This window comes from Adiantum capillus-veneris, chromosome 5, assembly GCF_014529385.1.
Source record: "Adiantum capillus-veneris isolate H3 chromosome 5, ASM1452938v2, whole genome shotgun sequence".
NCBI classification, from domain to species: Eukaryota; Viridiplantae; Streptophyta; class Polypodiopsida; order Polypodiales; family Pteridaceae; genus Adiantum; species Adiantum capillus-veneris.
In genome coordinates, this window is record NC_140935.1 from 106492151 (window position 1) to 106517478 (window position 25328).

The 25328-nt window shown below is 39.7% G+C and overlaps 1 protein-coding gene across 1 annotated transcript; it reads right to left on the bottom strand.

Moving 5' to 3' along the window:
* Positions 1-15791: 15791 nt before the first annotated feature.
* On the bottom strand, positions 15792-16339 carry LOC147457875 (glucan endo-1,3-beta-D-glucosidase-like). Its single transcript, XM_086513374.1, has 3 exons — positions 16267-16339; positions 15923-16198; positions 15792-15832 (listed from the first exon to the last, which is right to left on the bottom strand). The coding sequence occupies exons 1-3, from the start codon at positions 16337-16339 to the stop codon at positions 15792-15794; spliced, it is 390 nt and encodes a 129-aa protein (XP_086369500.1).
* Between the last annotated feature and the right edge of the window lie 8989 nt (positions 16340-25328).

Below are 25328 nucleotides of genomic sequence, written 5' to 3' on the forward strand. Positions count from 1 at the left end.
GTATGCGTGTGTGTGTGTGTGTGTGTGTGAAGAGAGAGAGAGAGAGAGAGAGAGAGAGAGAGAGAGAGAGAGAGAGAGGTGAGCTTTGAGAGGGAGAGAAGGAAGGCGAGGGGGTGTGAGCTTTGAGAGGGAGAGAAAGAGAGAATACGGCTGCAGGTGGGATGACGGTAGGAGTCAAAGAGCAAGGTATGCTTCAAAAAATGTGGCATACCGTGCTCTCTTCATTTTTGAAAATTTTGAGGTAATTTACGTGGTAATATGCACGGAAATATATGTAGTAATATACACAGTAATATTTAATTTACAAAAAAGTTCCTTCCCGCTCTCCTCTCTCCCCTTTGGCCACCCCATTTCTCTCTCTCTCTCTCTCTCTCTCTCTCTCTCTCTCTCTCTCTCTCTCTCTCTCTCTCTCTCTCTCTCTCTCTCTCTCTCTCTCTCTCTCTCTCTGCCTCTCTCTCTCAAATGCGATAAAGAGCTGAGGTATACGTTTTGAAAGTTTCATAGTGTTAATTGTGCTAATTTATGTCTAATTTGATGATTTGAGTGTTTGATTTTCGACCTACATTGCTCAATTTTAAAGTCAATTTGGTGGTGCACACGTGTGTGCGATGATGCATCTTCACATGGAGCAAAGGAATAGCTTGGAGTGTGATTACGATGTAAGTACACTCACTTGTTCATTTAAATTCTTGATTGATTAATGTGGTTCATTGTGTGCTCATCACTTGCTAAAATTAGGTGTGTAAATCAATTGACGTACACTCTACACCTAATTTGATTCACTTGCAATACAATTAATGCTCAATTTTGACGAATGAACCTTTTGTGTAACAAGATAATGTTTAATCCTCATCAAGAATTCATGTGTGTGCATAAATATCATTGTGTGTGTAATGCATCAAATAGGAAAAAAACTACCATAAGATATAAGTGTGTGTGCACTTAATCTTTAGTGTGTGCATGCATTGAGAAATTGATGATATGGGAGTGTGCAATCATGTAATTGTCATGTATGAGAGACAATTCCAATCATAGGATAAGCTTGATTGTCACAAAATTGGGCAAAGATTGAGTGTGTGCACCCAATTGAAGACCACTTGTTTCAATGATTGATGGTCACTTGGGGAACCCAAATGCTTTTTGATTAAGGAATATGCATCAAATATGTGTGCATGCATTAGGGATAGGCCTAATTCCATTTCTAATTGAGTCCAATTTAAAATTTTGTGCTTAGTTTTTGAGTGTGTGCATTGCTTGATTAGGTCTAATTAGGATCAATTTTTTAGAAATTGAGCATGCATGCATTAGTTTATGCTTGATGAAGTATGCAAATTGAGCTATAAAATGTGAAATTGATGGATTAATTGCATAAATGTTTGGCCTAAACCTGGGTGTGTGTGCCAATCAATGGCGTGTGCAATTCAATGAGTGAATGAATAATTGGTATCTTTTATCAAGTATGATCATATACATGTATCACAAAATTGTCTCAAAGATTGAGATTAATCACTCAATTGAAACTCAATTGTGAAGACACTACAACACGCCACGCAAAAATCGACGTGAATACTGATAATTCAAAGCTTGTTTTAAAAGTAAAATGCCCTGGAATAAGCGTCGGAATGACCTTCAAAATTGTAACATCGGTATATACACCGGTATTAATCTGGTCTAAATAAAAAATGAAACTTACATCGGTATATACATCTTAATAAGCACCGATATGTAATTTTGCTATACCAACACCTATACCAAAGCTTATTCTAGCAGGTATACGGATTCCTGCACTGGCGGCAAAACCTGAAACTTTTTTTTGGGTAGAGAGGGCTACAAACTGATGCTGCATGTCTTGCAGCAACAGAAAACAGCCCTCTCTGCCCAAAGGAAGAGTGCACAAGCAACCGCACTCCACCTACAGTTTGATGCTAAAGAGCGAGTGTATACAGATGAGTAAAATTGTGAGAAGAACAAAATCACAAAATCAAAAGTTTACTCATGACGACTTGAAAACCGCAAAACCATAAACAAAATCCACTTGCCATACCATAAACATAACCATAACCGTCTTGTCATACCATAACCATAACAACCATACCATATTTCAAAACCACAACCATAACCATAACCATAACTTGAATGCCAAACCATGACCATAACATGATTGTCGAACCATAACCATAGCCTCCGTGCCATACCGTAATTGCAAAACCATAACCATAACTTGATTGTCATATCACAATCATAATTGCAAAACCATAACCATAACCTGATTGTAATACCAGAATCATATTTGCAAAACCATAACCATAACCATAACTGACTGCAAAACCATAACCATAACTGACTGCTAAACCATAACCATAACATGATTGCCAAACCATAACCATACGATCATTGCCAAATCATAACCATAACCTATGTCTTATACCATAACCATAACCTCTTTGGCATACCATAATCGCAAACCCATAAAAATAACCTAATTAGCATACCACAATCATAATCGTAAACGGAACGCAGAACCATAAACATAAGCGTGAAACTGTACATGTATACAATGAATGAGTATAATTGTATCAAGAAGACCAGAGCTACAAAAAAAAACATATATGGAGGATGTCACCCTCATGGTAATGCCTCCCAGTTGATGTCCTCTCCCTCCTCTTGCAACTTGGTCAAAAGGGCCACAAGTCCATGCTTGTACCCATACTTCTCCTCTCGGCGTGTCAGAGCACGCTTCATGGTAACTTCCTATAAAATATGGTTTAATCATTAGATAAATCTTCAAGTAACATATACAGTTTGGAAAATTTAAAACATACATACAATACTTGAAAAATCATGCCAAAGTGTGTCATAGCCTCCACTCCCAAGATGTGACACTCTAGCAGACTCCAAACGTAATTTGTTGAACCTCTCTTGCTGTTGAAATCTCTCAAATTGGTCTTGTGTGTCTCGTGAAAACCCCACCCTATACCTATCTCTTACCTCTGACTGATGTGTGACATTATGGAAATTGCCATGCTCAAAATCTAGTCTTTCGAGACTGCATCGTACCTCTCTGCCGGCCTGTACTCTCTCTGCATGGCCTCAACAATGTAATTTTTTCTTTCATCATCTTGATTACCTCAAGTCTCCATCATAGAGTGGACAAACTAAATTGTATAGAGCTATCAGATCCTCTATTGCATGGCCTTTCCTATCCTATTCAAACAATAGCCCCATATGTGCTCTTGTACACCTTGCTAGGATCATGCTTGTGTGATCTCCAAGGTGTACGTGGTGTGTGAATCGGTGAACTATGTAATGAAGAGAGTGTTGGACGCTCTCTCAGTGGTGTGGACACAACGATAAAACCACTACCACAACAACCACGGCCTCCAAAACGACACCTACCTCATGTCTCAAAGATGAACCACTTGTCGTTGTATGGGGGCACACTCAAGTGAGGTGTGGGGTGGGTCAATGTAGTGGGCACACTAGTCCTCGGCGTAGGGGCAGCCATAGTAGGTCTAGATGGACCAGTCAAGGATTCATTAACGTAATCAGGATTGGGTGATTATGTCAATAACTCTAGTATCTACACAAAAAAAATACGTGATCACGTTGATTGTTAGCGTGACTTTGATTTTGACTTGCAAAAGCCTATAGAGCCGGTTAGCCCTTCGGGGTTTCGATTTTTCCCTGCAAGGCCCGGCAGGCTTTTTCATTTTCCCGACGGGCCCATCGAGTATATGCAATAAACCGGAAGGCCCGCTGAGAAAATCAAAAATCCGACGGGAGTAATTATATACATTAAATAGTGTGCTAACCCCGGTCTTTTAGCTAGGCAAATACTTGGGGAGTGTATCCGAGTGCCGGGTATAGTCATCTCCTTGTGAATTGACCTAAGGTCACAGAGTCGGTCCTTTTTTTGGGCCGAACGTGATTCTTAATTCGGTAACCACTTCTACAAAATTTTAATTTGTTTACCGACATAAGGGTACGAAACCAGAACAACTGAAAACTTGGAGAATCATTCTCATTGCAAAAAAGCCATTGGTCGAAATGAGGGTTGTAATTGGTTTTAGAAGATGAGCATATGTAAATGACGAGTCGATAGCCAAGGGTCCCATGTCCTCTACTAGTGTACCAGGCATATAAAGATCCTTGAAGTCTTGTATTTGAGTTGATTTATACTTGTCACTCCACAATATAAGAGCTATAAACCTTGATTGGGTTAAAATAGCTTTCATATATTGAATTGGTTGCATGGGTGGGCTACAATCCTTCACTACGTACAAGTAGTCCTCAAATGAGTGATTATATTGAAGATGTATTTGCGTTAGTTCATGCATTGGTTTATACAGAGAGTGCATTATGTATTACAATAGATTATTAGTGCATGAAATGACCAGTCATATATTTTATTGCTTTCGTTTGTTTTTTTGTAGCAAATAAAATTAGATGTGTTTTATTGTTTGCAAATCAAAGTGGACATATAAATAATCATTATAATAATTGCATAGAGAGTTTTTTGCTAGCAAGTAAAAGAAACCTCGTAGCTTTTCCATTGCACAAAAGAATTTTGTAATTTTGTGAAAATTGGTTTTTTGAACATTGGTCTAAAACATTGGTCACATGTTGTTTGCAGGCCTTCCTATGCATCATTACTTGACCTTATAGCAAACGCCCCCTTTGAGTATCTTTCAATTCTTGAGTATCTTTCAATTATTTTCTTAATTATAGCATACCTTTGTATTTTTCAACTCTTTTCTCATGAGCCAACCTTATTAACCAACTATTGTGAATATCTTAGGGTGTTGTGAATGGAGACCATCACCTATTTATTGCTATTTGGTGACCAGTATCATTATCCTTGTTGAGTTTTATTTAGATTTTAGCATTGTTATAGTTATTGTGCCATGCATAGACTACATTGCAATGTGTATGGTTGCTCACAATATAGGTGATCGATATGTAGATTGACTAGCGTGCATTGAAAATATCATATTGTGCATCATGGTTACTTTCATATTGAATGGTTTTTAAATTATAATATATACTGAAAACAAGAAAAATGTTTCAAAAATTGAACATCTTGTTCTTTTTTCTTCAGTTATAATTTAAAAGCAATGGAGCAAAATGTGGGCATAAGTGGTACGAAAAATCCAAAGAATAAAAAAGCTCCTAGGAAAGAGTGGGATTATGCTCACAACATATGTGGCCGATATATGGAGTGGCAATGTAAATTTTGTCACACAACAAAATCAGGTAGTGCACCACGTATTAGGGATTATTTTCTGGGTATCGTTAAAAAGAGTTGTAAGAAATGTGAACATCCTCAGGCACCTGCAGTTGCAAAGCGTTTGAGAGAAGAGCTCGCCAAAAAGGGTGGCAACAGACAACAGATATATAGCTCTGTGCCTTTGAGTCAAGAGTTCCCAGAGTCAAATATTAACTCTGCAAATCTTGTAGTGATGCCAACTAACCTTGGAGAACAACCTGCGCAAGCAGAGGAAATTCCAGGCAATGTTCCTTTTAAACGTCACAATGAAGGTGGACTTTCTCAAATGCGTAAAAAATCATTACATCAAAGCTTTTGAGTGTAGTCTCTAGAAGAATCACAAACTGCACTCGCCAAAGCAATATTCTTTACTGGAAGTGCTTTGGTCATAGTAGACAACAATCATTCGAAGGCTGTTTGGACGAAAATCAGTGTGTTTGGTCCAGGATTTTCAGCTCCTTCTTATCACACGATAAAAAATGTTTTCTTGGACAAATGTTACATCAAAGTCAAAGAGCATGTTGGCAGAATAATACTTGAGAATATTTCGCTTTCAGGATGTACGATTGTGAGTGATGGCTGGTCAAATGTCATAGAAGACTTCTGATCAATGTAATGCTGGTTTGTCCAAGGGGAGAAACGTGTATAAAGTCGATTGATAGTTCTGGTGCAATTAAAAGTGGAAAATACATTTTTGACGTCTTGATTAATGTAATTAAAGAAATTGGTGTTGAACATGTCATTCAAGTAGTCATAGACAACGCAAAGAATTATAAAAACGCTAGTAAATTAATAAAGAAGTTCTTTGCACACATTTTTTCCAATGGTTGTAATATGCACAGCTTGAACTTGGTGCTGAAACGTTGGTACACTAGCGAAGAAACCACATGGTTTGCCAAAGTAATTGATACAGCACGTCAGGTTGTGAAATTTATCTTTAAACAACAAAGAATGCTCAATTTGTATAGCATGCGCATGTCAGTGATGCTGAAACTTCCTGCTGAAACTCGGTTCTGCACACACTTTTATACCTTGTAATCACTTCTCCGTAATAATTGTGTTGTGATTGACACATTCAATTGCGTGGCCTTTGATGAATGGCAGCTTGAGCAGAAAGAAAAAGTGAAAGATAAAAATTACATGTCTACGTGGCAATGTAAACAAGGTTGCTTGGTGGAGGAGTGTAATGGATGCATACCATGTAATGATGCCCGTTATGTTCGCGATCCAAAATCTTGATCAAAGGGCACCAAACTTGGGCAAAGTGTGGATGACATGGTGGTCAGTCCAACAGAGTCTTGAAAATCTTGAAGAGCTAAAAGAGTCTGTAGTAGAGAAGGAGTGGCGATTACCATTCTCTGGCAAACAGCAAAAGGTTTTGGCTAAGTATTTTTATTGCAAGGTGGAAGAGGGCTCATAGTCCACTCCATAGCGTGGCTTACATGCTCGATCCAGAGTATTGGAATTTAGATCTGATGTCCAATACAGAGGTGCTAAGAGATTTCTATCACGTGGTCAACACGTTCTACTCCAACGTTCATGATTGCATCAAAGAAATGACTACATTTAGATTAAAATAAGGTACTTTTGTGAATGATTTTGTACAGGTAATGGCAAAAGAGCAACCTGCATGGAAGTGGTGGATGATGAATGGTGGAGAGCATTACTCTACCTTACGTTCCCTTGCAATGAAAGTACTCGAACAATGTGCTGCAAACTCAAGTTCAAAGAGAAACTGGAGTATGTATAAGTATGTCCATAGCACTATTTGCAACACACTATTAGCAGACAGAGCAAAAAAATTAGTGTATATGTATTGCAATGAAAAGATACTGAATCATATCAAAAGTGCTGGCTACGAGGAAATGCCAACCTGGTTGTATGATTGTCAAAACAAAAATGAAGAAGAGTTCAATGTTGGTGTATCTCAATGCACTGTAGACGAAATAGAAGAGAATTTGATAATAGATATGGAGGTTGAATTACAAGGAGAACCACAACACTCAGACTTAGAACCAGATAGCCACTCAATTGATTCAATATAGCTTGAGAGTAGAATGATAAGATGTCAAAAACCATTGTAAATGACCTTGTATTCAAATGTGTTTTGAGTAATTACAATGTTTCATATTCGCGATAGTTCATAGTTTGTCGATCTCAACTGTGTTGCCTTGAAGCAACATCTTGCTCATCAAATAGATTTCTAATTGTGCTAGGGGTATCTGGGAATGCTTGCTTGAATTTATATTTGTTTTCCATGCCAAACATAATATACATTCCTTGTGGAATATCTTGTGAACAGATTGTGTATCGACTACTATTTTGCATCAAATTAATAAGACAAACTAAATGATAATAATGACCATATATCAATGTATAATATCCACTCCATCCATCAAAATTCTTGTAGCAAACTGTACATTGGGAAGATGAGGATGCATCTGTAGTAGACGAGGGGACTTCGGATGCATGACAAGGTAGCTGATGTGTGTCCCTTGTACAGGTGTTGATTCACGCGCTGTGTTAGATTTTGAACGTCTTGAGTTAAGCGGTGAATGCTTTTCTCCATCCGGACTTGTAAGGGTTGTGGTGTTTAGGTGGCTATAGAAAGCCGTGTTATTTCTGCATCTTTCTCTGCCAATTGTGTCGTGTAAATATCCTTCTCTCTTTTTAACTGTAGATCGCCGCCTTCCACTATCAATGCCAGCTCATCTCGCGTGAAAGTGACACAACTCTTCCTTAAATCATGAGTGGCAATAGTTGTATCCTTTGACGAGAAGTCTATTGGTCGCTGTTGCACAAAGTGAACATATAACAATTTTGCAAATATATAGCACACAATCTGCATTGTGCAGGGGATGGCCACAAACCTTTAAATAAATCCTCTCAGCGTTATCTTTGATCGCATAATGGTTGCACTTCAAAACCTTCCACCTTCATTTCTTGATCTGTGCGTCCTCACATGGCCATATTGTCTTGATCATGTCCTTTGTCCCTTCTTTATTGATCTCTTTCCATTCAACAAGTGGATGTTGGATAGGGTTAGGGTGTGTCTTCAAATGTTCTTTGGAAAATATCAACACGTTAGAAGCATTCCTTCTTTGGTCCCGCTCGTTTAAGCAATCTAATTTAATTCCAATAGCCCTCATAACATCTTCGTCCGGGTGGTGAAAAACTTCGTCTGGAAAATAAACTTTTATGGATGCACTCCAAAAATCTGCCAGCATGTCGAATAGGTAGCCCAATGCATAAATGTTGCTCGCTTTTGTGTATGCATTTGTGCACCATGGATCGTATAGTTCGGAAGCAATCCATAGTCTCTTAGCCATCTCGGCATTTCCTACTCTCTATGCATTCAAAACTGCTTCATCCGGCTGTGTGCTTGGATGCATATAATTATTTGTTGCACGCTTAGCTGCTGTTCTCAGCATCATACCCCAATCACCTTGGTCCTGCGCTTTCACACGCTTCATCTTTACCTTCTGTTATTCCCACAATTTATCCCAGAGCTCTAATTTTGACATGCCATAGGTAGGTGGGATATCTTCCTTTAAGTCTTTGCAGCATACTTTCATATTGCCCAAGACTCTCCTGACCTTGTGGTGGGGGTCAAATTCTCGTATCCCTGTTGGAAGCAACAACTCGTATTGGCCTTCAAGTCGCAACCTGCGCTCTGTGTTCTCCCATATAGCGCTAGTGATGTCTTTGATGTAGACATCGCTTTCACTAATTTGTTGTATGCGATCAGCTGCACATTATGAGATTTCCAAAATACATTCTTTATGAATGACATGCATAATACATTTATTTTGATCTAGTGTCATATTTGCACTAGACAGTAAAAAAACAGCATATCAAATACAAAGTCATGGTTGCGAATCACACTAACACTCTCACACTATCTCAGGGAAACTCTTAACCACCACTTGAAGATTTTAACAAATGTGCAAGGAAATATTGATAAAAATTGAAAATAATCTTCACTTAAACAATCTGTTACACGTGTAAAAAGCAGTTCAAACAAATGGTTTATAAGAACTTAATTCAGATCAAATAATACATGTTAACAGTCTGGCACATTTCAACATATATTGAATTTTTAACTTATATTTTTCTCCGTGCGCACATACTAATTGAAACAAAGCACACACCGACTTAAAACTTCAAAAGCATTTAAAACATTGGAAGTATACAAATTGGACTAGCAAATTGTGTTCACACACTTTTTTTTTTTCGACACACCATAGGGCCCACAGGGGGAGGTGCTTATCCCTTCCAAATATTAGCCATGTTACAAGGTCGGGCAAGGGCCGCGTACCATCGGGCAAGAGCCACGCATAGGCATCACCATGGCCACCTAATTGATGACCACACACACTTTTTTACATAGAATTTATGTAAATGTAGCAATCAAAAAGCGATGATAATTGATGCTCTTTAAAAAGATACAAAAGAATATTTAACATGCAAATATTTGTGTGCATTTAGATTTTTTACAGAGAATTATGTAAATGAAGTATTAAAGATAACGATTAAAAAAGAATATTAAACATGCAATTTGTGTGCAAATACTTTTTTACATGTAATTTATATAAATGGAACATTTAAAATAGCGATGGTTGATGAATAAAGTATTCTTTTGAATATGATTAGCTAGTATATAATTTCAAATGACAGTTAAAAACAATAAAATCAAACAATTATACATTTTGTATATGAAATACTCTTCACAGCCGCGTTACCGACCAAGTAGTTCATATACTTAATACTTAAGAAATTAACTACACATGCACATACAAACTATATGACATTCATATGACCCGGTTAACGACCTGAACGCCACATTTATGCAAAAATAGATGCTTCTAACAAACAATACTCTATTAGCCGTTTTACCGATCAAGTGCCGCCCGAATCTAAGGAAAAACAATGGCCTGCATACGAACATCATCTAGCCACGTTACCAATTGATGCCCATATGTCTTTTGGGAAAGGGGAAGGTAAGTTGACTTACCATAAGTATACTAGATTCACCGCATTACCGACGTAGTACCCAGATAGTAAGCCAATACTTACCACAAGGACACCATCTTCCCCGTGTCACCGAGGTGATGCCCCCGTGATAAGCATTGTTCCGTAGAACAGCTTACACACACACTCCCATTGTGTGGTAATGTACCTTATTACTGCTACACACTACGACAAAATGCACGCTACCACACAATGCATACACACACACACACAACACATACCCGGATCGTGTGGTCAGGTACTCTATTGCTGTCGCGCACTACGACGTAGAGCACGCTCCCACACGACCCCCTCTCTCCTCTCTCCTCTCTCGTAATCAATGTACCTGCAAAGGTGGTCGCAAGCGCTCTCTCTCTCTCTCTCTCTCTCTCTCTCTCTCTCTCTCTCTCTCTCTCTCTCTCTCTCTCTCTCTCTCTCTCTCTCTCTCTCTCTCTCTCTCTCTCAAGATGAATCAAGACGAAAATACACCTAGCGGGCCCGATCGATCCCACGTATATATAACTCTGCGAGCCCGTCGGGATCTTTAGTATTCCCTTCCGGCCCACAGGGAAAACGATAAATCCCGGCGGGCCCACCGGGTATACTGAAAAGCCCGACGGGAATTTAGTGGGTTTGCAGGTCACCATTAACCGAGTTTTGTGTGATTATGTTTAGTGTAATCATGTAAATGTTTCAACAAGACCTTGTGATCACACAAAATTTGACGTAATTACGTAAATATTAAATCCCTGGAACCAGCTGCCCAAAGGTTCTATGCGTAACTAATATGCTCTGGTGTGAACTGTGTCAAAAAGGAGCCCCTCTGCTCGGGTGACATGCCAGCCGGAGTGACAAGAAAACTAAAAATAGGAGAGTATGTATCGTCTTTATCGTCCATGGCTACAAATACACAAATAACATAGTTACACAGATACAATATGTTAGCTTACAAAAGAAATGCTTCAACAATGCAAATAACAAAAGAACGATGCTACAACACAACTCAATGAATCTATCCAGTATTGTAGAATAATAAAAGAGTTTTACAAAAGAGTTCCTAGCAAAAATCATTAGTCAATCTCTCATCTTCTATGAGAGCTGATGCACCAAAGATGTCTATCTCAATCTGTACTCCTACATCTTTGTCATCAAACTCCACTTCTGCTCCTTTCTAGGTTCAAGCATCTCCTCACCGCTGACCTCCATCTTAGAATGTAAACTTACATCATCCGTCAGCCTTGCACTTTGTTCATGAAGCTCTTTGACTTCAACTTCCAATCCTTCACACACTTGCTTGGTACGTGCTGCAACTTGAACAACATAGAGCCAGCACAGTTTAGACAAATATTTTTTATCAGTTTCTCTCTATAGTGGATCTAGTGTGAACACAACTTGTTCGCAATGCTGCAAAAGTACAAACATATCCCGCGCTTCTGTCCACACCCGCCTAGAGTTCACTTGAATCAACTCACTATTATCTTTGCACATAGTTTCATTAGCACCGTTGGTAATAACTTTGAACCACTTGACATCAAAGAAAAAAAATCCAAACTTTCTAAAGCTAATTTTCAAGATGTCTTGGATGTAGCCAAAGTATTCAAGTTGGCTAGTCTCTGTGTTCTCATCCCTCACACTACTCCTACTTTCTTGAACTAAGCTTGCCCTAACACCATTGTCAAAGGTGACCCTTTGTTCGTCTATCCATTGCACTCTAAAGTGTCTCCCATGCTACCACAAAGCTCCATATTTGTGATACTACAGCCACAAAAGTGAAACAAACTTAAAATTACTAAAGTAATGTGATCATGTAGAGCTTGAAAGGGAAGTTGTGAAAATTTACATGCCGATTGCAACCCCTTGACATCTCCTCTTCCTCTTCAGTAAATCAGTACTCCATTCATCTTTGCCTCTGAGATTGTCGCATCTAACCAACACACAGTTGGAAAGTCAGGAAATTTCTGAAGATGATATGAAAAAGGAAGGTTTCTAGTGGCATGGTTGTGCTTGAATTGCAAGCGATCAATCAAGCGTTGTTGCTTTTCCTCTGTGTACCTCTCTAGCCACTTTTGCATTATGTCTGAGTTGAGAATACAAAATCTCATAACCTTTGCTCGCATTGTGATATCCATCTTCCTAACGACGCCTTGTCCCTGCAGTTCGTCCCTGTCACCTTGACGTTGACCTTAGTAGTCCACATTCGGGGCATCTTTGGATCAATTAAGCCTAGAAATTCATTGATGAGGACAAGAGACTCTTGTACAAGCCATCCTTCGGCCATGCTACCCTCGAGGCGAGCCCTTTGACGAACGAACCCCTTTAAAGTCTTCATGAATCTCTCCAAGAAGAACATCCACCTGCTATGGACTACCCCAGCAATTACAACTTCATTGACCACATGCACAAGTAGATATATTTGGATGGTAAGAATGTTTCTTGGAAAGTACTTCTCCACCTTACACACCGCTTCAACAGCATTTAAGTGTGCTGCATCAATGATGTCTTTTCTTATCTCTTTTGAACTGATCCAGCGTACCAACTCACTAATTTTATAGATTTTTCTTCTAATGCCATCTGTCAAACAATCCTTTATGGAAATTGGTAAGATAAACTATAAAAATTTGTGCCAATCGTGGGACTTAAGACCACTAAGATTTTCATCTCTTGTAAAAGCTTTGATGATCAGTACATAGAATAAATGGAGTCCCTAGGAGATAACGCTTCCATGTTACTAGGTCAGGTAAGATAGCTAGTAGCTCTTTTCTATAAATTCCTGTCGGAATTCAATCTCCTACTCTGATATGCTATGGCATTCCCTTCTTGAATTAAAATTGTTCCAAGGCAATGACCACATGTATTGGACCTCAAAGGGATTTGTGAGATCCGATAAAATAAGTGGGTTGAGAGATAAGCTTTTGTTTCAGCATCTGGAAAGCTTCTTGCTCCTTTCTTGTCCATGCATACTTAACATTATTTTTGGTTAGATCATGTACTGGACTTGTTATTAATGATTTTGTTTTTGATAAATTACCTATAGTATGAACACATATCTAAAGCTTCGTCGCTCATGTAAATTCCTCGGTTTAGGCCATTCTTTAGTTACTTCCAACTTTGTGGGATCCATATTGATACCAAATTGAGAGATAATATGATCTAAGTATTGGATTTATTGCAATAAAAATTCACTTTTCTTTTGATTAATGAGTATATTATTGTCTCTCAAAGCATGGAAAATTACTTGGAGGTTTTCCTTGCGCTCCTCAGCGAATTTGGAGTAGATGACTATATCGTCGAAGAATACTCTAGTGAATTTACGATGAGATCTGTCTCTATGCGTCTCAAAATTATTTCTAACATTTACTTGTGCATATGCTTCTCAAAAATTCAAGGCAAAAGAAATAACTATGGGGGACTCAAAAGCTCTAGATCTTATATCTATACTAGTGTTACCATTTATTTCCAACATCATCATCCTACGATCATGACAATTTATTGTCCAAAGAACTTTAAGGTCACACTGTAAAAGAGGAGTGATGTAGCTCCTCGAATATATATTTTGTAAACATTTTTTGAATTTTTAATAGAGCGGCGCGTGTACATAGTGTTGTGGGTTTTCCCTTGAGCCCCCAAGGGTAATTCCACCCAAATTTAGGGACCTTTGTTTGAGTGGGGTTGTTGGATCTATATATAGAGTTTTCTAAATAAAGAAACATAGCCCTTGGTCCCTACTATATAAACACATGTAGTGTGTTAGTTCTACACACCCTTTGGGGCTATACATGTAGCATGTCATCTCACTTTTTTCTCTTCCTCTCTCTTATCTATAATCATCTGTCGTGTCTCTACTAAGATTCAATAGAAAGATCAGTATAAGAGGAAGTAGGGTTTCTCCAGGTGGTCCTATGTAGAACCAATTTATTCACATTCTATTTTTGAGGGTGGTGAATCAGGTGCTCTTCTTTATAACGTTTCAGTTGGGAGAGTATATGGAAATTTTAAGTCTTCGATGGATATCTTTGTGCGAGGAATTGAGGAAAGAAGGTGTGGCTTTCTAGAAGATATATTAATATGGCCTTGTATCAATGCCATCGGGCCGGGGTTGAGACTACACCAAAGAGTCCAACATAGCGGAGCTTGGTGAAGCATTTGCAATGGTTTGAGAGAGGAATTATGTGACTAGAGTTTTGGTGTTTTTGGTGGTCCTTGTTGTGCCTTTTGATGGTAATCGACTGTGATTCCAAGCCTTAATTGATCAACTTGACTCACTTTGTAATGTTGGCAATTAGATAAGGTCTTATAGTTCAAGAAGTTTGGAGCCCAAATTGAGTTGAGAACCCAACGGTTTATAATTGAACCTTAATTGAGGCAAAGTAAATAAGAGGATTTCTTGTGCTGTGTGAATGTGTGAGGTTGTGTGAGTGTGTGCATGGTGTCATTTGCTCCATCAATGTGTGTAAATTACATGTTTTATTACAGGAGAAGCCTTAGAAGTGTAGGTCTAGCCACGTGATCAGAGCAGAGTGACAGGGGAGGGGGGGGGGGGGGATGTAACGATCGAACATATTGTGGTCATGGATGCTTTGTTCAATGTGCATGTAAAATGTGATGCCCTTAGAAAACCATGCAAGGTTCTTGATGACCTTTTTATTAGAAATGTCGTGTATTGTAGCGAGTTGATTGCCAAATATGCCTAACATGGTTGTGGTAAGCATGATAGAGAGATGGTGATCAACGTATTCATGAGAGCAAGGGGAAGTTGATGAATGTAGAGACTTCTCATTGTAAATGAAAAAAAAAAGTGAGCCTCTTAACACTAGAGGAGAAGCATGTCGTGACCCTCCAACACTGAAGGAGATAACAAGTTTCTGAGGAAAGGGAAAATATCCTATGGTGCATCAAAATACGGTGAGGACAATGCAACCTCCCGGCCATATGCATATATGGGTTTTTACTTGAGTGTCCGATTACATATTTAGTGTTAAAAAAACTTTCACCATGGCCTCCTCTAATGTATACATAAAAGCGTACATTATGGATAATTGCAATTGTGAACGGCTCGTTGCTTCATCCATAGCTGCACAAAGCATGCATCCTCTTTGTGGCAAAGAGTGGTCCTCTTTGTAGTAAACAATAGAGAAATACATGAAACATCAAGCTTACTAAATCCAGACTCACTTTTGGCCATGCATTCTTCCATGACACCCATTTGCACTTTTGCAAAGAGTCATTCAAGGATCGCTCGGAATGTGATAGACATGGATTATGTTAATTCCTTCCCAACAATCAAGGACATTATTGCAGCTAGGAAAGAGCAAGACCCTATCCACCGGTTTATCTTAGGGAGATGGTCATATCGTATATATGAGAGAGAGAGAGAGAGAGAGAGAGAGAGAGAGATTGCCAAGTTACTTTTGAAAGAGGTCAACTCCAAAGATAAAACAAAAATAGCAGCGTATGAAACATTTTGATTACGAAAAAAGAGAAATGAGTTAAAAAGCTAGGCGTCCCTATAATTAAATCAAAGATGGAGACTAGGATAACGGCAGTCCGCGGAGGTACCTGCAAAAATCGACACATAATTTTAGCTAAGCAATTTAGCTGGTCGACGAGCGGAGCGGAATTAGTGAACTAACAGAAAGGACGACGTACTTGGGTCGACGACGACAACCATGGCGCGGTCAAAGAAGTTGCAGGGCACAATCTGGCCACGGGAGTTGCGGCGCTGCCAGGAAGAGTTGATGACGTAGGAGGCGTGTGCGAAGGGAGTGTTGGGCTCGAAACAGGCGCCCGTGCCAGATACGATGGGCCCACAGTCGTGCACGATGTCCTCCGCCGCCGCTGCACCCTCCTGGCACAGCTCCTTCATCACGATGTCCGTCAACACCTCGTCCGTCAGGCCTGGACGTGCCACACACCAGTACTGCCCTCCTGCATATTCATAGCGTAAACCTTAATTCATATCGAATCACCACCATTAATTAGTATTATCATACCTGCGGCGTCCCGCGAGCCAAGTCCTACAGCCAACGCCGCCAGCAGGACGACCAGATTTGCGAGCTGCGTCATTGTGCGATATGTGATTGCTAACGCAAGGGCTCACTTGCTATTGCTAGTTTAAAATTCATCCTCTGCCTTCAGGGCCCTCTTATACCAGTTTAAAATTCACGACTGCGGATGTGTCTTGCATGGTTATAGTCTGGATTTTTGAATCATTTTCAATATCAATATAGTATATTGAGGTTGTGAAGCTATGAGCATTTTGACAAGGCAATAGTGTTGACATTCATGCTAGTGGGTTACTTGAGAAGGTCAAGCTTTGCATCTTAAAGGGACTTAGCAGGCTCCCCCATAGGGCTTCTAAAGATGCCTTTTGGGAGGGTGCATTTTGTGTGAGATGCCCCATAGTATGTAGCTAGGTGCCAAAATTTGCTAGTACAATTTCGATGGAGACTCCCATCGTCGTCATTGTCACACCTCAACAAATAAGTTTTCTCCTTCTGCACTTGCAATAGTATGTTATTGATAGCATTGACATGAAGCCATAAATTTTAAAGAATCGCCATGGGGTTGCCATTAGAAGGATACAATTACGTTTTGGCAATTGCAGGTATTGGTTGTACATATTTGGCGTTTAGTGTATTTTTAATTGGCTAAAACTATACAATATGTCAAGCTAGCCTTGAACAATTTCAACCTATAAAATGAGAGAATCACAAGTGCGTTCTTTTCTTCATTGGTTTGACAAAATGTTTTTGGCGAGGCTTGAATTCACACCTAGGGGTGTCGCATCGCAAAAAGATGTTGTCGTAGTCGCTTTAGAGAACGATTGCTCAGGCTCTCTTGTGATCTTAGCTTCTTTTTAATTTTCCTTTTTGTTGTTTACTTACGTTAGCAACAATATACAAATTTATTGAAGGGTCCTCTATGTCAAAGAGGGCCCTGCATGACGGCTGCATCTTGCACGGCCTTTAAGGGGTATATGGAAGAGCCCTCTTAGAAGAAAATAAAACAAGATAATGATCACACCATGGCATCACAATAATTACTCGCAAAGTTTTGTCAAAGACTTGCACTTCCAAGATCAACCATGCCATATATGTTGTGTGTATACATGCTAAATTTTGATGCATCTTTTTTTACTTTGAGAGATTTTTTAAAATATAGCTAGCATAGCTATGATCCTACATATGATGAGAGATTAGTGAAGCTACAAGCTTGTAGTGTCCTGTTTAGATGAGAATGAAACTTGATCAAATAGTTACTCTCACAAGTCATACCGTACTACCTTGTAGAGGTACTGCTATGATTATCCATGGAGGAGAGGACACATAAAACATGCCTTTCAATACCTTTTGATGATGATAAAAAATTCAAAATTGGAAGCGTAATTTGTATTACAATGTGAAATACCTAGGGGGTCCATTCTTACAAAACAACATATTAACCGTATAGTTGTGGAGACTAGCCATCTTGCACATCCTCCAATTCTGTATTCTACTTGCACTAATAGTTCCCCTGTTATAAGTGTTGCAACTTATACAATTACTGTTCGCAAAACAAACTGCGACCTTTATTGTTGCAACCATAGCTGTAGTATTAGAAAAAACTATAACTTTGTCCTTTAGTTTTTGTAAAAAAACTACAAACCTAGTGCTTCATCCAACATTTCAATGAAAAAGACTATTAGCAACACTTTGTCACTTTGATCCAATAATTTTAATATCCAAAAATGTAGTAAAATTGCCAAAAAGATTTATATTCAATTGTATTCAATAAATGTGCTTGGATTTACAAAACAACATAATCACTTTAACTAATCTTTATAATAATAGTATTGTTTCAAGCATTCACCTCAGTAGGCGTTTGTAGTAGGAACTTTGTTGCCCTTTGGGGCTGGAGCATGGGAGGCCATAGGTGCGAGCTTCACATCATCTTTGTTGGAAATGAAGGTGAACATTTTGGTGCATAGCATATGCACCAAGCATGCAAGAACATCCTTGCACAAGGTGATGCCCACCATTACAAAATAGAGGCTTCTATTTTTCACTGTGGCAAGCTGAAGTGATAGAGTGAGTATAATTTGTTGAGTAAATCAGGGTGTTCCTAAAGAAAAAGAGCAAGAGATTGGGGGGTTATCTTAGGGGGTTACCAGGGAGGCAAGGGTTTGCTAGTAACCTTGGTCAACTTATTTTGAGATCTCTCTAGAGCATTAACGAGCTTTGTAGCTTTCAAATTATGCAAAGCAAAGGGCATCATTCTTGGATCCCCCCTTGTCAATCAAAGAAATGTTAGCACACCCCATATGCAAAATAAAAACCCAAAACTACTAATGTGCTGATAGAAAAGAAAGCAAGAATATACATAGAACTGGAAATGTGCATGGAAATGTGTATGAATAAATGTAAATACATGCCTTTGGAAGCTTTTTAGATTTGATATTTGGTTTCAAATACAATGGACCGGGGATGGACCATGTACACATTGTGAATAGTTAGGTTTGTGTGTCGAGAGTCACACACATATTTTACATACCTGGACAAGCTGTCGGAGGCTTGGATGTGGTGATATGTGGCTTGTTCTGGCTCTAGGGTATTTTTTTGAGAATTTTTGAATGTATATAATGCAAGTGGCAAGTGTGGATATGCTCATCACAGGAGATGCGATCTACACTAGAGTGGAGACTCTTGTAGGATACCATTTGGTAGGATCAAAATCTAGGATATGGACTTGCAAACCATCGTGAAGGTGAAGGAGATCCCCAAAATGATGAGAAAATCTCCATACCTCATAGAAAACTACATGATTCTCAAAGGGGTATCTCCAAAAGCATGTCAGGAAGATGGATCACCTTGAGAACAACCTGAAAAACTCCAGTTGTGACCTCTCCTTCTCCAACTTCAGGCTAGGAGGCATTCTTGTCATTGTTTTGATCATCCTCTTTTGCTTTTTGTAATTGCTTAGTTCTGAATTAAAGCCTATTCTAAACAAAATCACTTCTGGTAGGTATTATAGATGAAATTGCTGATGGCAGCTACTCTATAATAGTTTTGAAGTAAAGCTTATTCTAACTCCTATAGAGGCTCATCTTTGATTTGATGTTTTGCATCTGTCAACTTTTAAAACCTGTTTATAAATTTTCCACATGTAGTTTTTTGAATCGCTTGTGGTGATTAAATGGTCTTTCCTTCCATTTTGTTCCATACTTAAAAGTTAAATTTTTGCCTGCTAATACTTTTGTACTTGCAGCTATGAGCTATAAGGCCCTTTTTATTTGTGGCATTGATAAAGCTTTATGCTAACCTCTATGGATGTTTTGTGATGGCTTTGGGCCTTGTTTCCTGTTGTGTCTAGACTTTACAGCAATTGTATGACCAATGGTTTTGATTAGTCTTTGAGTATGTTGCAAGGAGTCTTGTGCTCTTTGGGCCTTTCCCTCATTTTCAAGTCTGAATTGTTAAGGTCTTTTTATCCATAGAGAAATTTCTACATGGTGATGGATTTTAAGACTTGAAGTACTTTTTAAAAAAAAATCAACATCACATGCCAACTCTAATGTACAGTTTATGATTATTTTTTGAGGCCCTCGTTTTGTGTTTAGTTGGGACCCTTCTTTTCCATTCTACATAGTTTTATTAGTGTTCTACTTCTTTTGATGCTTAGTCTGCATTCCGCTTGTTAGTTTTGATCCTCTAATCATTTCTTGTGTCTTGCTCTTTTTCTCTCATCTACTGATATTCTTAACATGGTATCAAAACAGTGGCCATATCCAACCAATCAAATGCCTTGTAGATTTCATCACAAGGAAGATGGATCAAATGTCTTTGCATCAACTATGTTAATTTCATTGTCCTTTTTTGTTATTGTTCATTCCTATTTGCTTCAATAGCAAATAAAGTTTCATGATTTTGCTATTCTTATTGTTCATTCCTATTTGTTTCAATAGCAAGGAAAGTATTTGATTTTGCTAGTTCTCTACTCCTTAGATGATAAAATAGAGGTTGAGTGAGCATTGTTGTCCAAGAATTGATCATGATGTACAAATTTTTTGTTCAGGGTGCATAATAAATTGATTAATAAGAATTAATCTTGCAACAAGGCGATATATATACAGTAAAAATATAACGGTACTTATTGCTTAAATTTTCCTTTATGAGATAGGGTGGTGTTGGAAGAAGGCAGTATCACATATCGTGTCATTGATAATTTTCACATAGGCAAATTGGACATGCAGAAGGGATTTGATGGTCAGGAGGGATTTTATGTACAAATCGGAACTTCTATCCTATCATTGACAAGTTGGTGCTAGCAACGGTGGCTAACACATGCTACACTGATTATGCACCAAGCTAGGGATGTGCTATGGATGTACACAATATTTCCTATCTACATTGTATAAGGTCTTGATCATTTAGGAGTTCCAACTTGTATAAGATAGAGGGATCAACTTAATCTTATAGTAGAAAGGCTTGGATTCCATGCCTTTATAAGAAGCCCTTTTATGCAAAGAGGATTCATTCTTGAGTATTCATTCTTGAGAGCTCACTCTTGAGTGTTCACTTTATGGATGGCCTAGCCTTGAACTTAATGCCCATGCTTAGAGGCCTAGTGCTAATACTTTGTAATTAGGAAAGCTCTTCTTGATTAATCTAATCTCTCTTGTCTTCTCTACATTTCATTATGTCATGAAGTAGTTTTACACTCTCAAACTTCCCAGGCGGGTCGAGGGTGCCCACACCTCCCACTTGCATTATTTAAATTCTTAAACACTTATTCCCTAGAGCCAAAATAATCCACTTAGGACCATATTCAAGGCTTTGATACTTTGTCCAGGCACGTGCGTGTGCCCGATCGTTGGCACGCGACATGACTATTTATCATATATACATCATTTTCCATACTTGAAACCAAAAATCACATTAGAAAACCTTCCAAATGCAGGTGAAAACCTCTTTATATATGCAGTTCTCTGCATATACCCACTACTATGTACATACAAAATGTGGTTTATCATCATTGCCCAACCCCAAGGTGAGCATTTATGCTCAACACTTGCATCAAATTGTGACAAAAACCTATGAAAGTGGCCGCAAACTTCCTCCTAGATCATATGGAAATTCATACACTTGCATAGCACCACCCATGTAGCCAAGCATTCCACTCACACCAAATGCAAAAGCATCTAATTTCTTGCCAGAATGCCACCACCCACCTGGATCCCAATAATAATTTGAGTTTCTCCAAGGTTGGCGCATGCCATGTTGTACCACACTTTGTTCCAATTAGACGAACACACAAATACCTTTAAATGCATCTCATAACTAGATCCCATTCGATTGAAAACCATAAATCCCACATTATCTTTCTGATGCATTGACCTCTCTTCATTCCCCACGCCCAAGAGATCATCCCTCGAAGCATTAACAACTCCATTCCCAAATTGAAAAGGCTCTTCAAAAACACTATCATCAGCATCCTCTTCTTCCACATAAGGCACGTATCATCATGAACATCCCTTGGAGATGGCACTAGCATCAAATCCTTGCATACATAGAGCTTATTCTATCACCTTCATGACCCAATACCTTTGCATCACAACCACTAGAGGGTTTCCCAACCGCTAGCTCTGGTAAAGCACATGGAACCAAGGCCACATCAACCATCATAGCATCATCCTCTCCTACATCATCTTTACTTGAAGCGGGAATTCCATGACCATAGCCTAATATCTCATTGTCAATGCAAGCATCTATGTCCTCTTGTTGCTGTCTTGCAGCTCCGCTCCCATGCTTAGAAAGATGCCATAAAAATGCACATCAAGTTTTTTTGAAGCTTACATGATTAATACACAGTGGTTAAGGCTGCCAAGTTCAATGCTGAATGTATTCAGAATGCGGCGTAAAAGGGCCAACTGATGCCTCAATGGTGCTAAAAAGGACTATGCTTGAAGTGAGCACATATGGGATATTATGATCTAGAACTACAGTTCTTGAAGTGCTCTACCGGCCTGTTTTGGAGCTACGGTGAAGAAGTTATGGCAATTTAAAGTTCAAGTCGATTGCAGACACGTACCGGATTGGGCAGTTGTAGCTGAGGTGACTGAGATAAAATGAATGCACAGGCCTAATGTGCTCACTTTGTGGAGCGCGTCGGTCTTTTCAGATCAGTGAAATCGGAGTCCCGATCGCCAAGATACTGGCCGATAAAAATTTACAAGGGACCGGTTCTATGCCAGTCCGGTCCGCTCGGTCAATGTGCCAATTGGGGGTTTTGGAGCCTTGCCAGGTGATGTGTGTGTTCTATGTAGCGTATGAACGCCATAGGAAGTGACGATACAGCAAACAGAATCCGGACGGGCAAGTTATGGCAATTTCAAATCGATGACAGTTATTAGCCAGGAGGGATCTATGTGGTGCTCACGGAAGTGCATTAAGTTTGATGAGCCTTCAAAGTCCAAAATTTCCATTTCTTGGAGCTCATTAATTGAGGATTATGCCAAAAACTTGATGGGGCTTAGAAGCCCCAAACTGTTTAAACCAAATGAGAGGGAAGGTCTTTCACCAAATGGAATCACTTATACTTGCATCTTGAAGGTTGGCAGAATTCATGATTATATTGTCAGGCAATGACTGCTAGAGGAAGATGTGCTACTAGGCAATGGCCAAATTTGGTGCCTCTAAGAGTCCAAGGCCGGATGCCGCCCATACTCACATGGCCAATGGCCGTCCACATGAGACATAAACGGTGGCCGCCCGCCGGTTAAGTGGGGCCGCCCAAATAATTGAGGGCTTGAGTGTGAATATGGGAAAACAAAACGAAAGGAAAGAAAATGGCGAGCTGCAGGCAGCGAGGGCGCAGGGGGAGAGAAGAAGCTTGTAGCACCTTCCGTGAGGCTCAGACGAGCCCGACCAAGAAATGGGAACTGCTCAGCTTGCTGACGCGGACCGTTCGGGCACCAGTTGCGGCATTTTTTCGCTGCTCAGAATCCTCGTTGCCACGTCAGTAGGGGGGGGTTTTATGGCCTCCCTAGCAACGACGGCACCGTTGTTGCTAAGGGAGGTAGGGAGTTATATATAGGAGGTCTTTTTTTTTCATGCGAGGGTGTGGAAAAGCAAACGAAGAAGAGGAACGAAGAGAAGGGAGGAGCAAGTGTTGCGAGCTTGGGGGAAGAGGGGGCTCTCTCTCTCGAGCTTGCACAAAAGCAAAGAGGAACTATCGGCTTGTGCTTGGCAATCAAAGCAAGGAGATTATTGTGGTAAGCATTCGAAGAAAAACAAAGGGAAGGAGAGGAAAAGGGCATCAAGGAAGAGAGCTTGGGCGAGGAGCTTGAGCAAGGAGCTTGCAGAAGCTTGAGCAAGCCAAGGCGAGTAGGGGATTCACTGGGGAAGCTTGGTCGAGGAGCAAGAATCCCGGAGGAGCTTGAGCAAGAAGCTTGTCGAGGCTTGAGCAAGCCGAGGCAAGAAGACATATCAAGCAAGTGAACAAAGGGAATCGGCATAGTAGGATTTTGTTCGTCGACAAACAACCTAATTTAATTGTTTCCTTTTTATGAATCGCGGAGACGTTATAATTGTGCATCAATTTCGTCGGTGTTATTGATTTTTGAGCAAATTTTGTGCGTCGACAGCATTACCAAGTGATTAAAAGCTATTGTATTGTGCGGTGCGGAACATTTTCGCTCTCAATTTTTCCACAGCCAGCAGCCCACTGGCTCAATTTTCGAACACTTATCCCCCAACACTTGGTGAGCCCGACGCGAAACCCGAGCCGGGGTGGGCAAAAATTTGAAGCGTATGTCTACACCACAAGAAGCAGCCATGGAGCAGATGATGCAGTAGTTTGCAGCATACATGCAACAGTAACAGGCTAGCCAGCAGCAACATAATTTGGAAGAGCGGATTCGTAAAGCTCGTCAAAATGTTACGGAAAAGCTGCAACGGTTTGAGGGCCGAGATATTTCAAAATTTTGCAATTTGTATGAGCAGTCTATGGAAGATAATATTGAAGACCAGGATTCAGTGGAAGGATTTCATCTAATTGTTGTAGTGCCAGAACTTAGGGCCCGGATTAAAGAAATTCAAGCGGCTCAAGGGCCGAACTGGCAGGATTTTAAGAAGTCGCTACAAGAGGAATATTTTCAAGAGGATTCTCAACGGGTGACCAGACATATATAGTTTTGCGAAGTGGGTGCAGAAGAAGGGTAAAAATTTATCTTCACGAGAACTGTTGCAAGAGTTTGAAAAGAAGTTTGATCAGTTATCATCAGTAGAACAACGTTCCTTGAGGGATCAAAAGGTGGAATTGTTTATTCAAGTTGCTGATCCGCGACTACAAAAGAATTTGGTGCAATTATTGGAGGATCCGGTAGGAGAATTGGGATTGACATCAGATTAGAAAATAGTATCTGAAGCGGTGAACATGATCGTAAAGCGACAGAAGCGAGCTGATAAGCAAATCGTGAGTGAGATACTAGATGATGATGAAGAAGAGATTAAAGAAAAGCTGGCCTCTGCAGTACCCAAAGTGGAGGGGCCTGTTCTTGATGATCTGGATAAAGGTATTCAAGAACTAAATTTGAATTTTAAAACTGTTAAATTTGAAGGGTTAGCTGCAAAGGCGTCTACTTCTGAACATAAGCAGCAGAGCAGCCACCACGTAAAAATTGGGATCGATGCATGTGGTGCGATAGTGAAGACCACATGTTTGTGAGAGAGTGTAATGAGTTTGATGAATCTTATAAGAAGAATGTGGTTTTTTGGAAAGACAAGAAGATTCATCTTAGGGCGACAGGGGAAATGCTCCGCTTGAACTTTGGCAGAGGCGGAATGAAGAAGATAATGGAGGAAATACAACATAATGTTGCCCTTGTGGAAGCAGCTACATATGGGCTGCAAGTTTGTGGTAAGGAAGATGATGATGGTACAGGTGCAAAGGGCCAATTGTGGCCATATGCTCTAAAGACAGCAGAAGCAGGTAAGGTAACATACGGGAAGTTACGACAGGTGGGGAATTCAATTCGAGAAACCACTAGGTGGACCGATCCAGTGGATTCCCTTTC

What these genes read in the sequence shown, in the direction of transcription:
- LOC147457875 (XM_086513374.1), bottom strand. Translation starts at nt 16,339, where the DNA reads ATGACGCAGCTCGCAAATCTGGTCGTCCTGCTGGCGGCGTTGGCTGTA. An exon ending in TGGCTCGCGGGACGCCGCAG is followed by an intron (nt 16,199 to 16,266) that starts GTATGATAATAC and finishes AATATGCAGGAG; the next exon opens with GGCAGTACTGGTGTGTGGCA. An exon ending in GGTTGTCGTCGTCGACCCAA is followed by an intron (nt 15,833 to 15,922) that starts GTACGTCGTCCT and finishes CGATTTTTGCAG; the next exon opens with GTACCTCCGCGGACTGCCGT.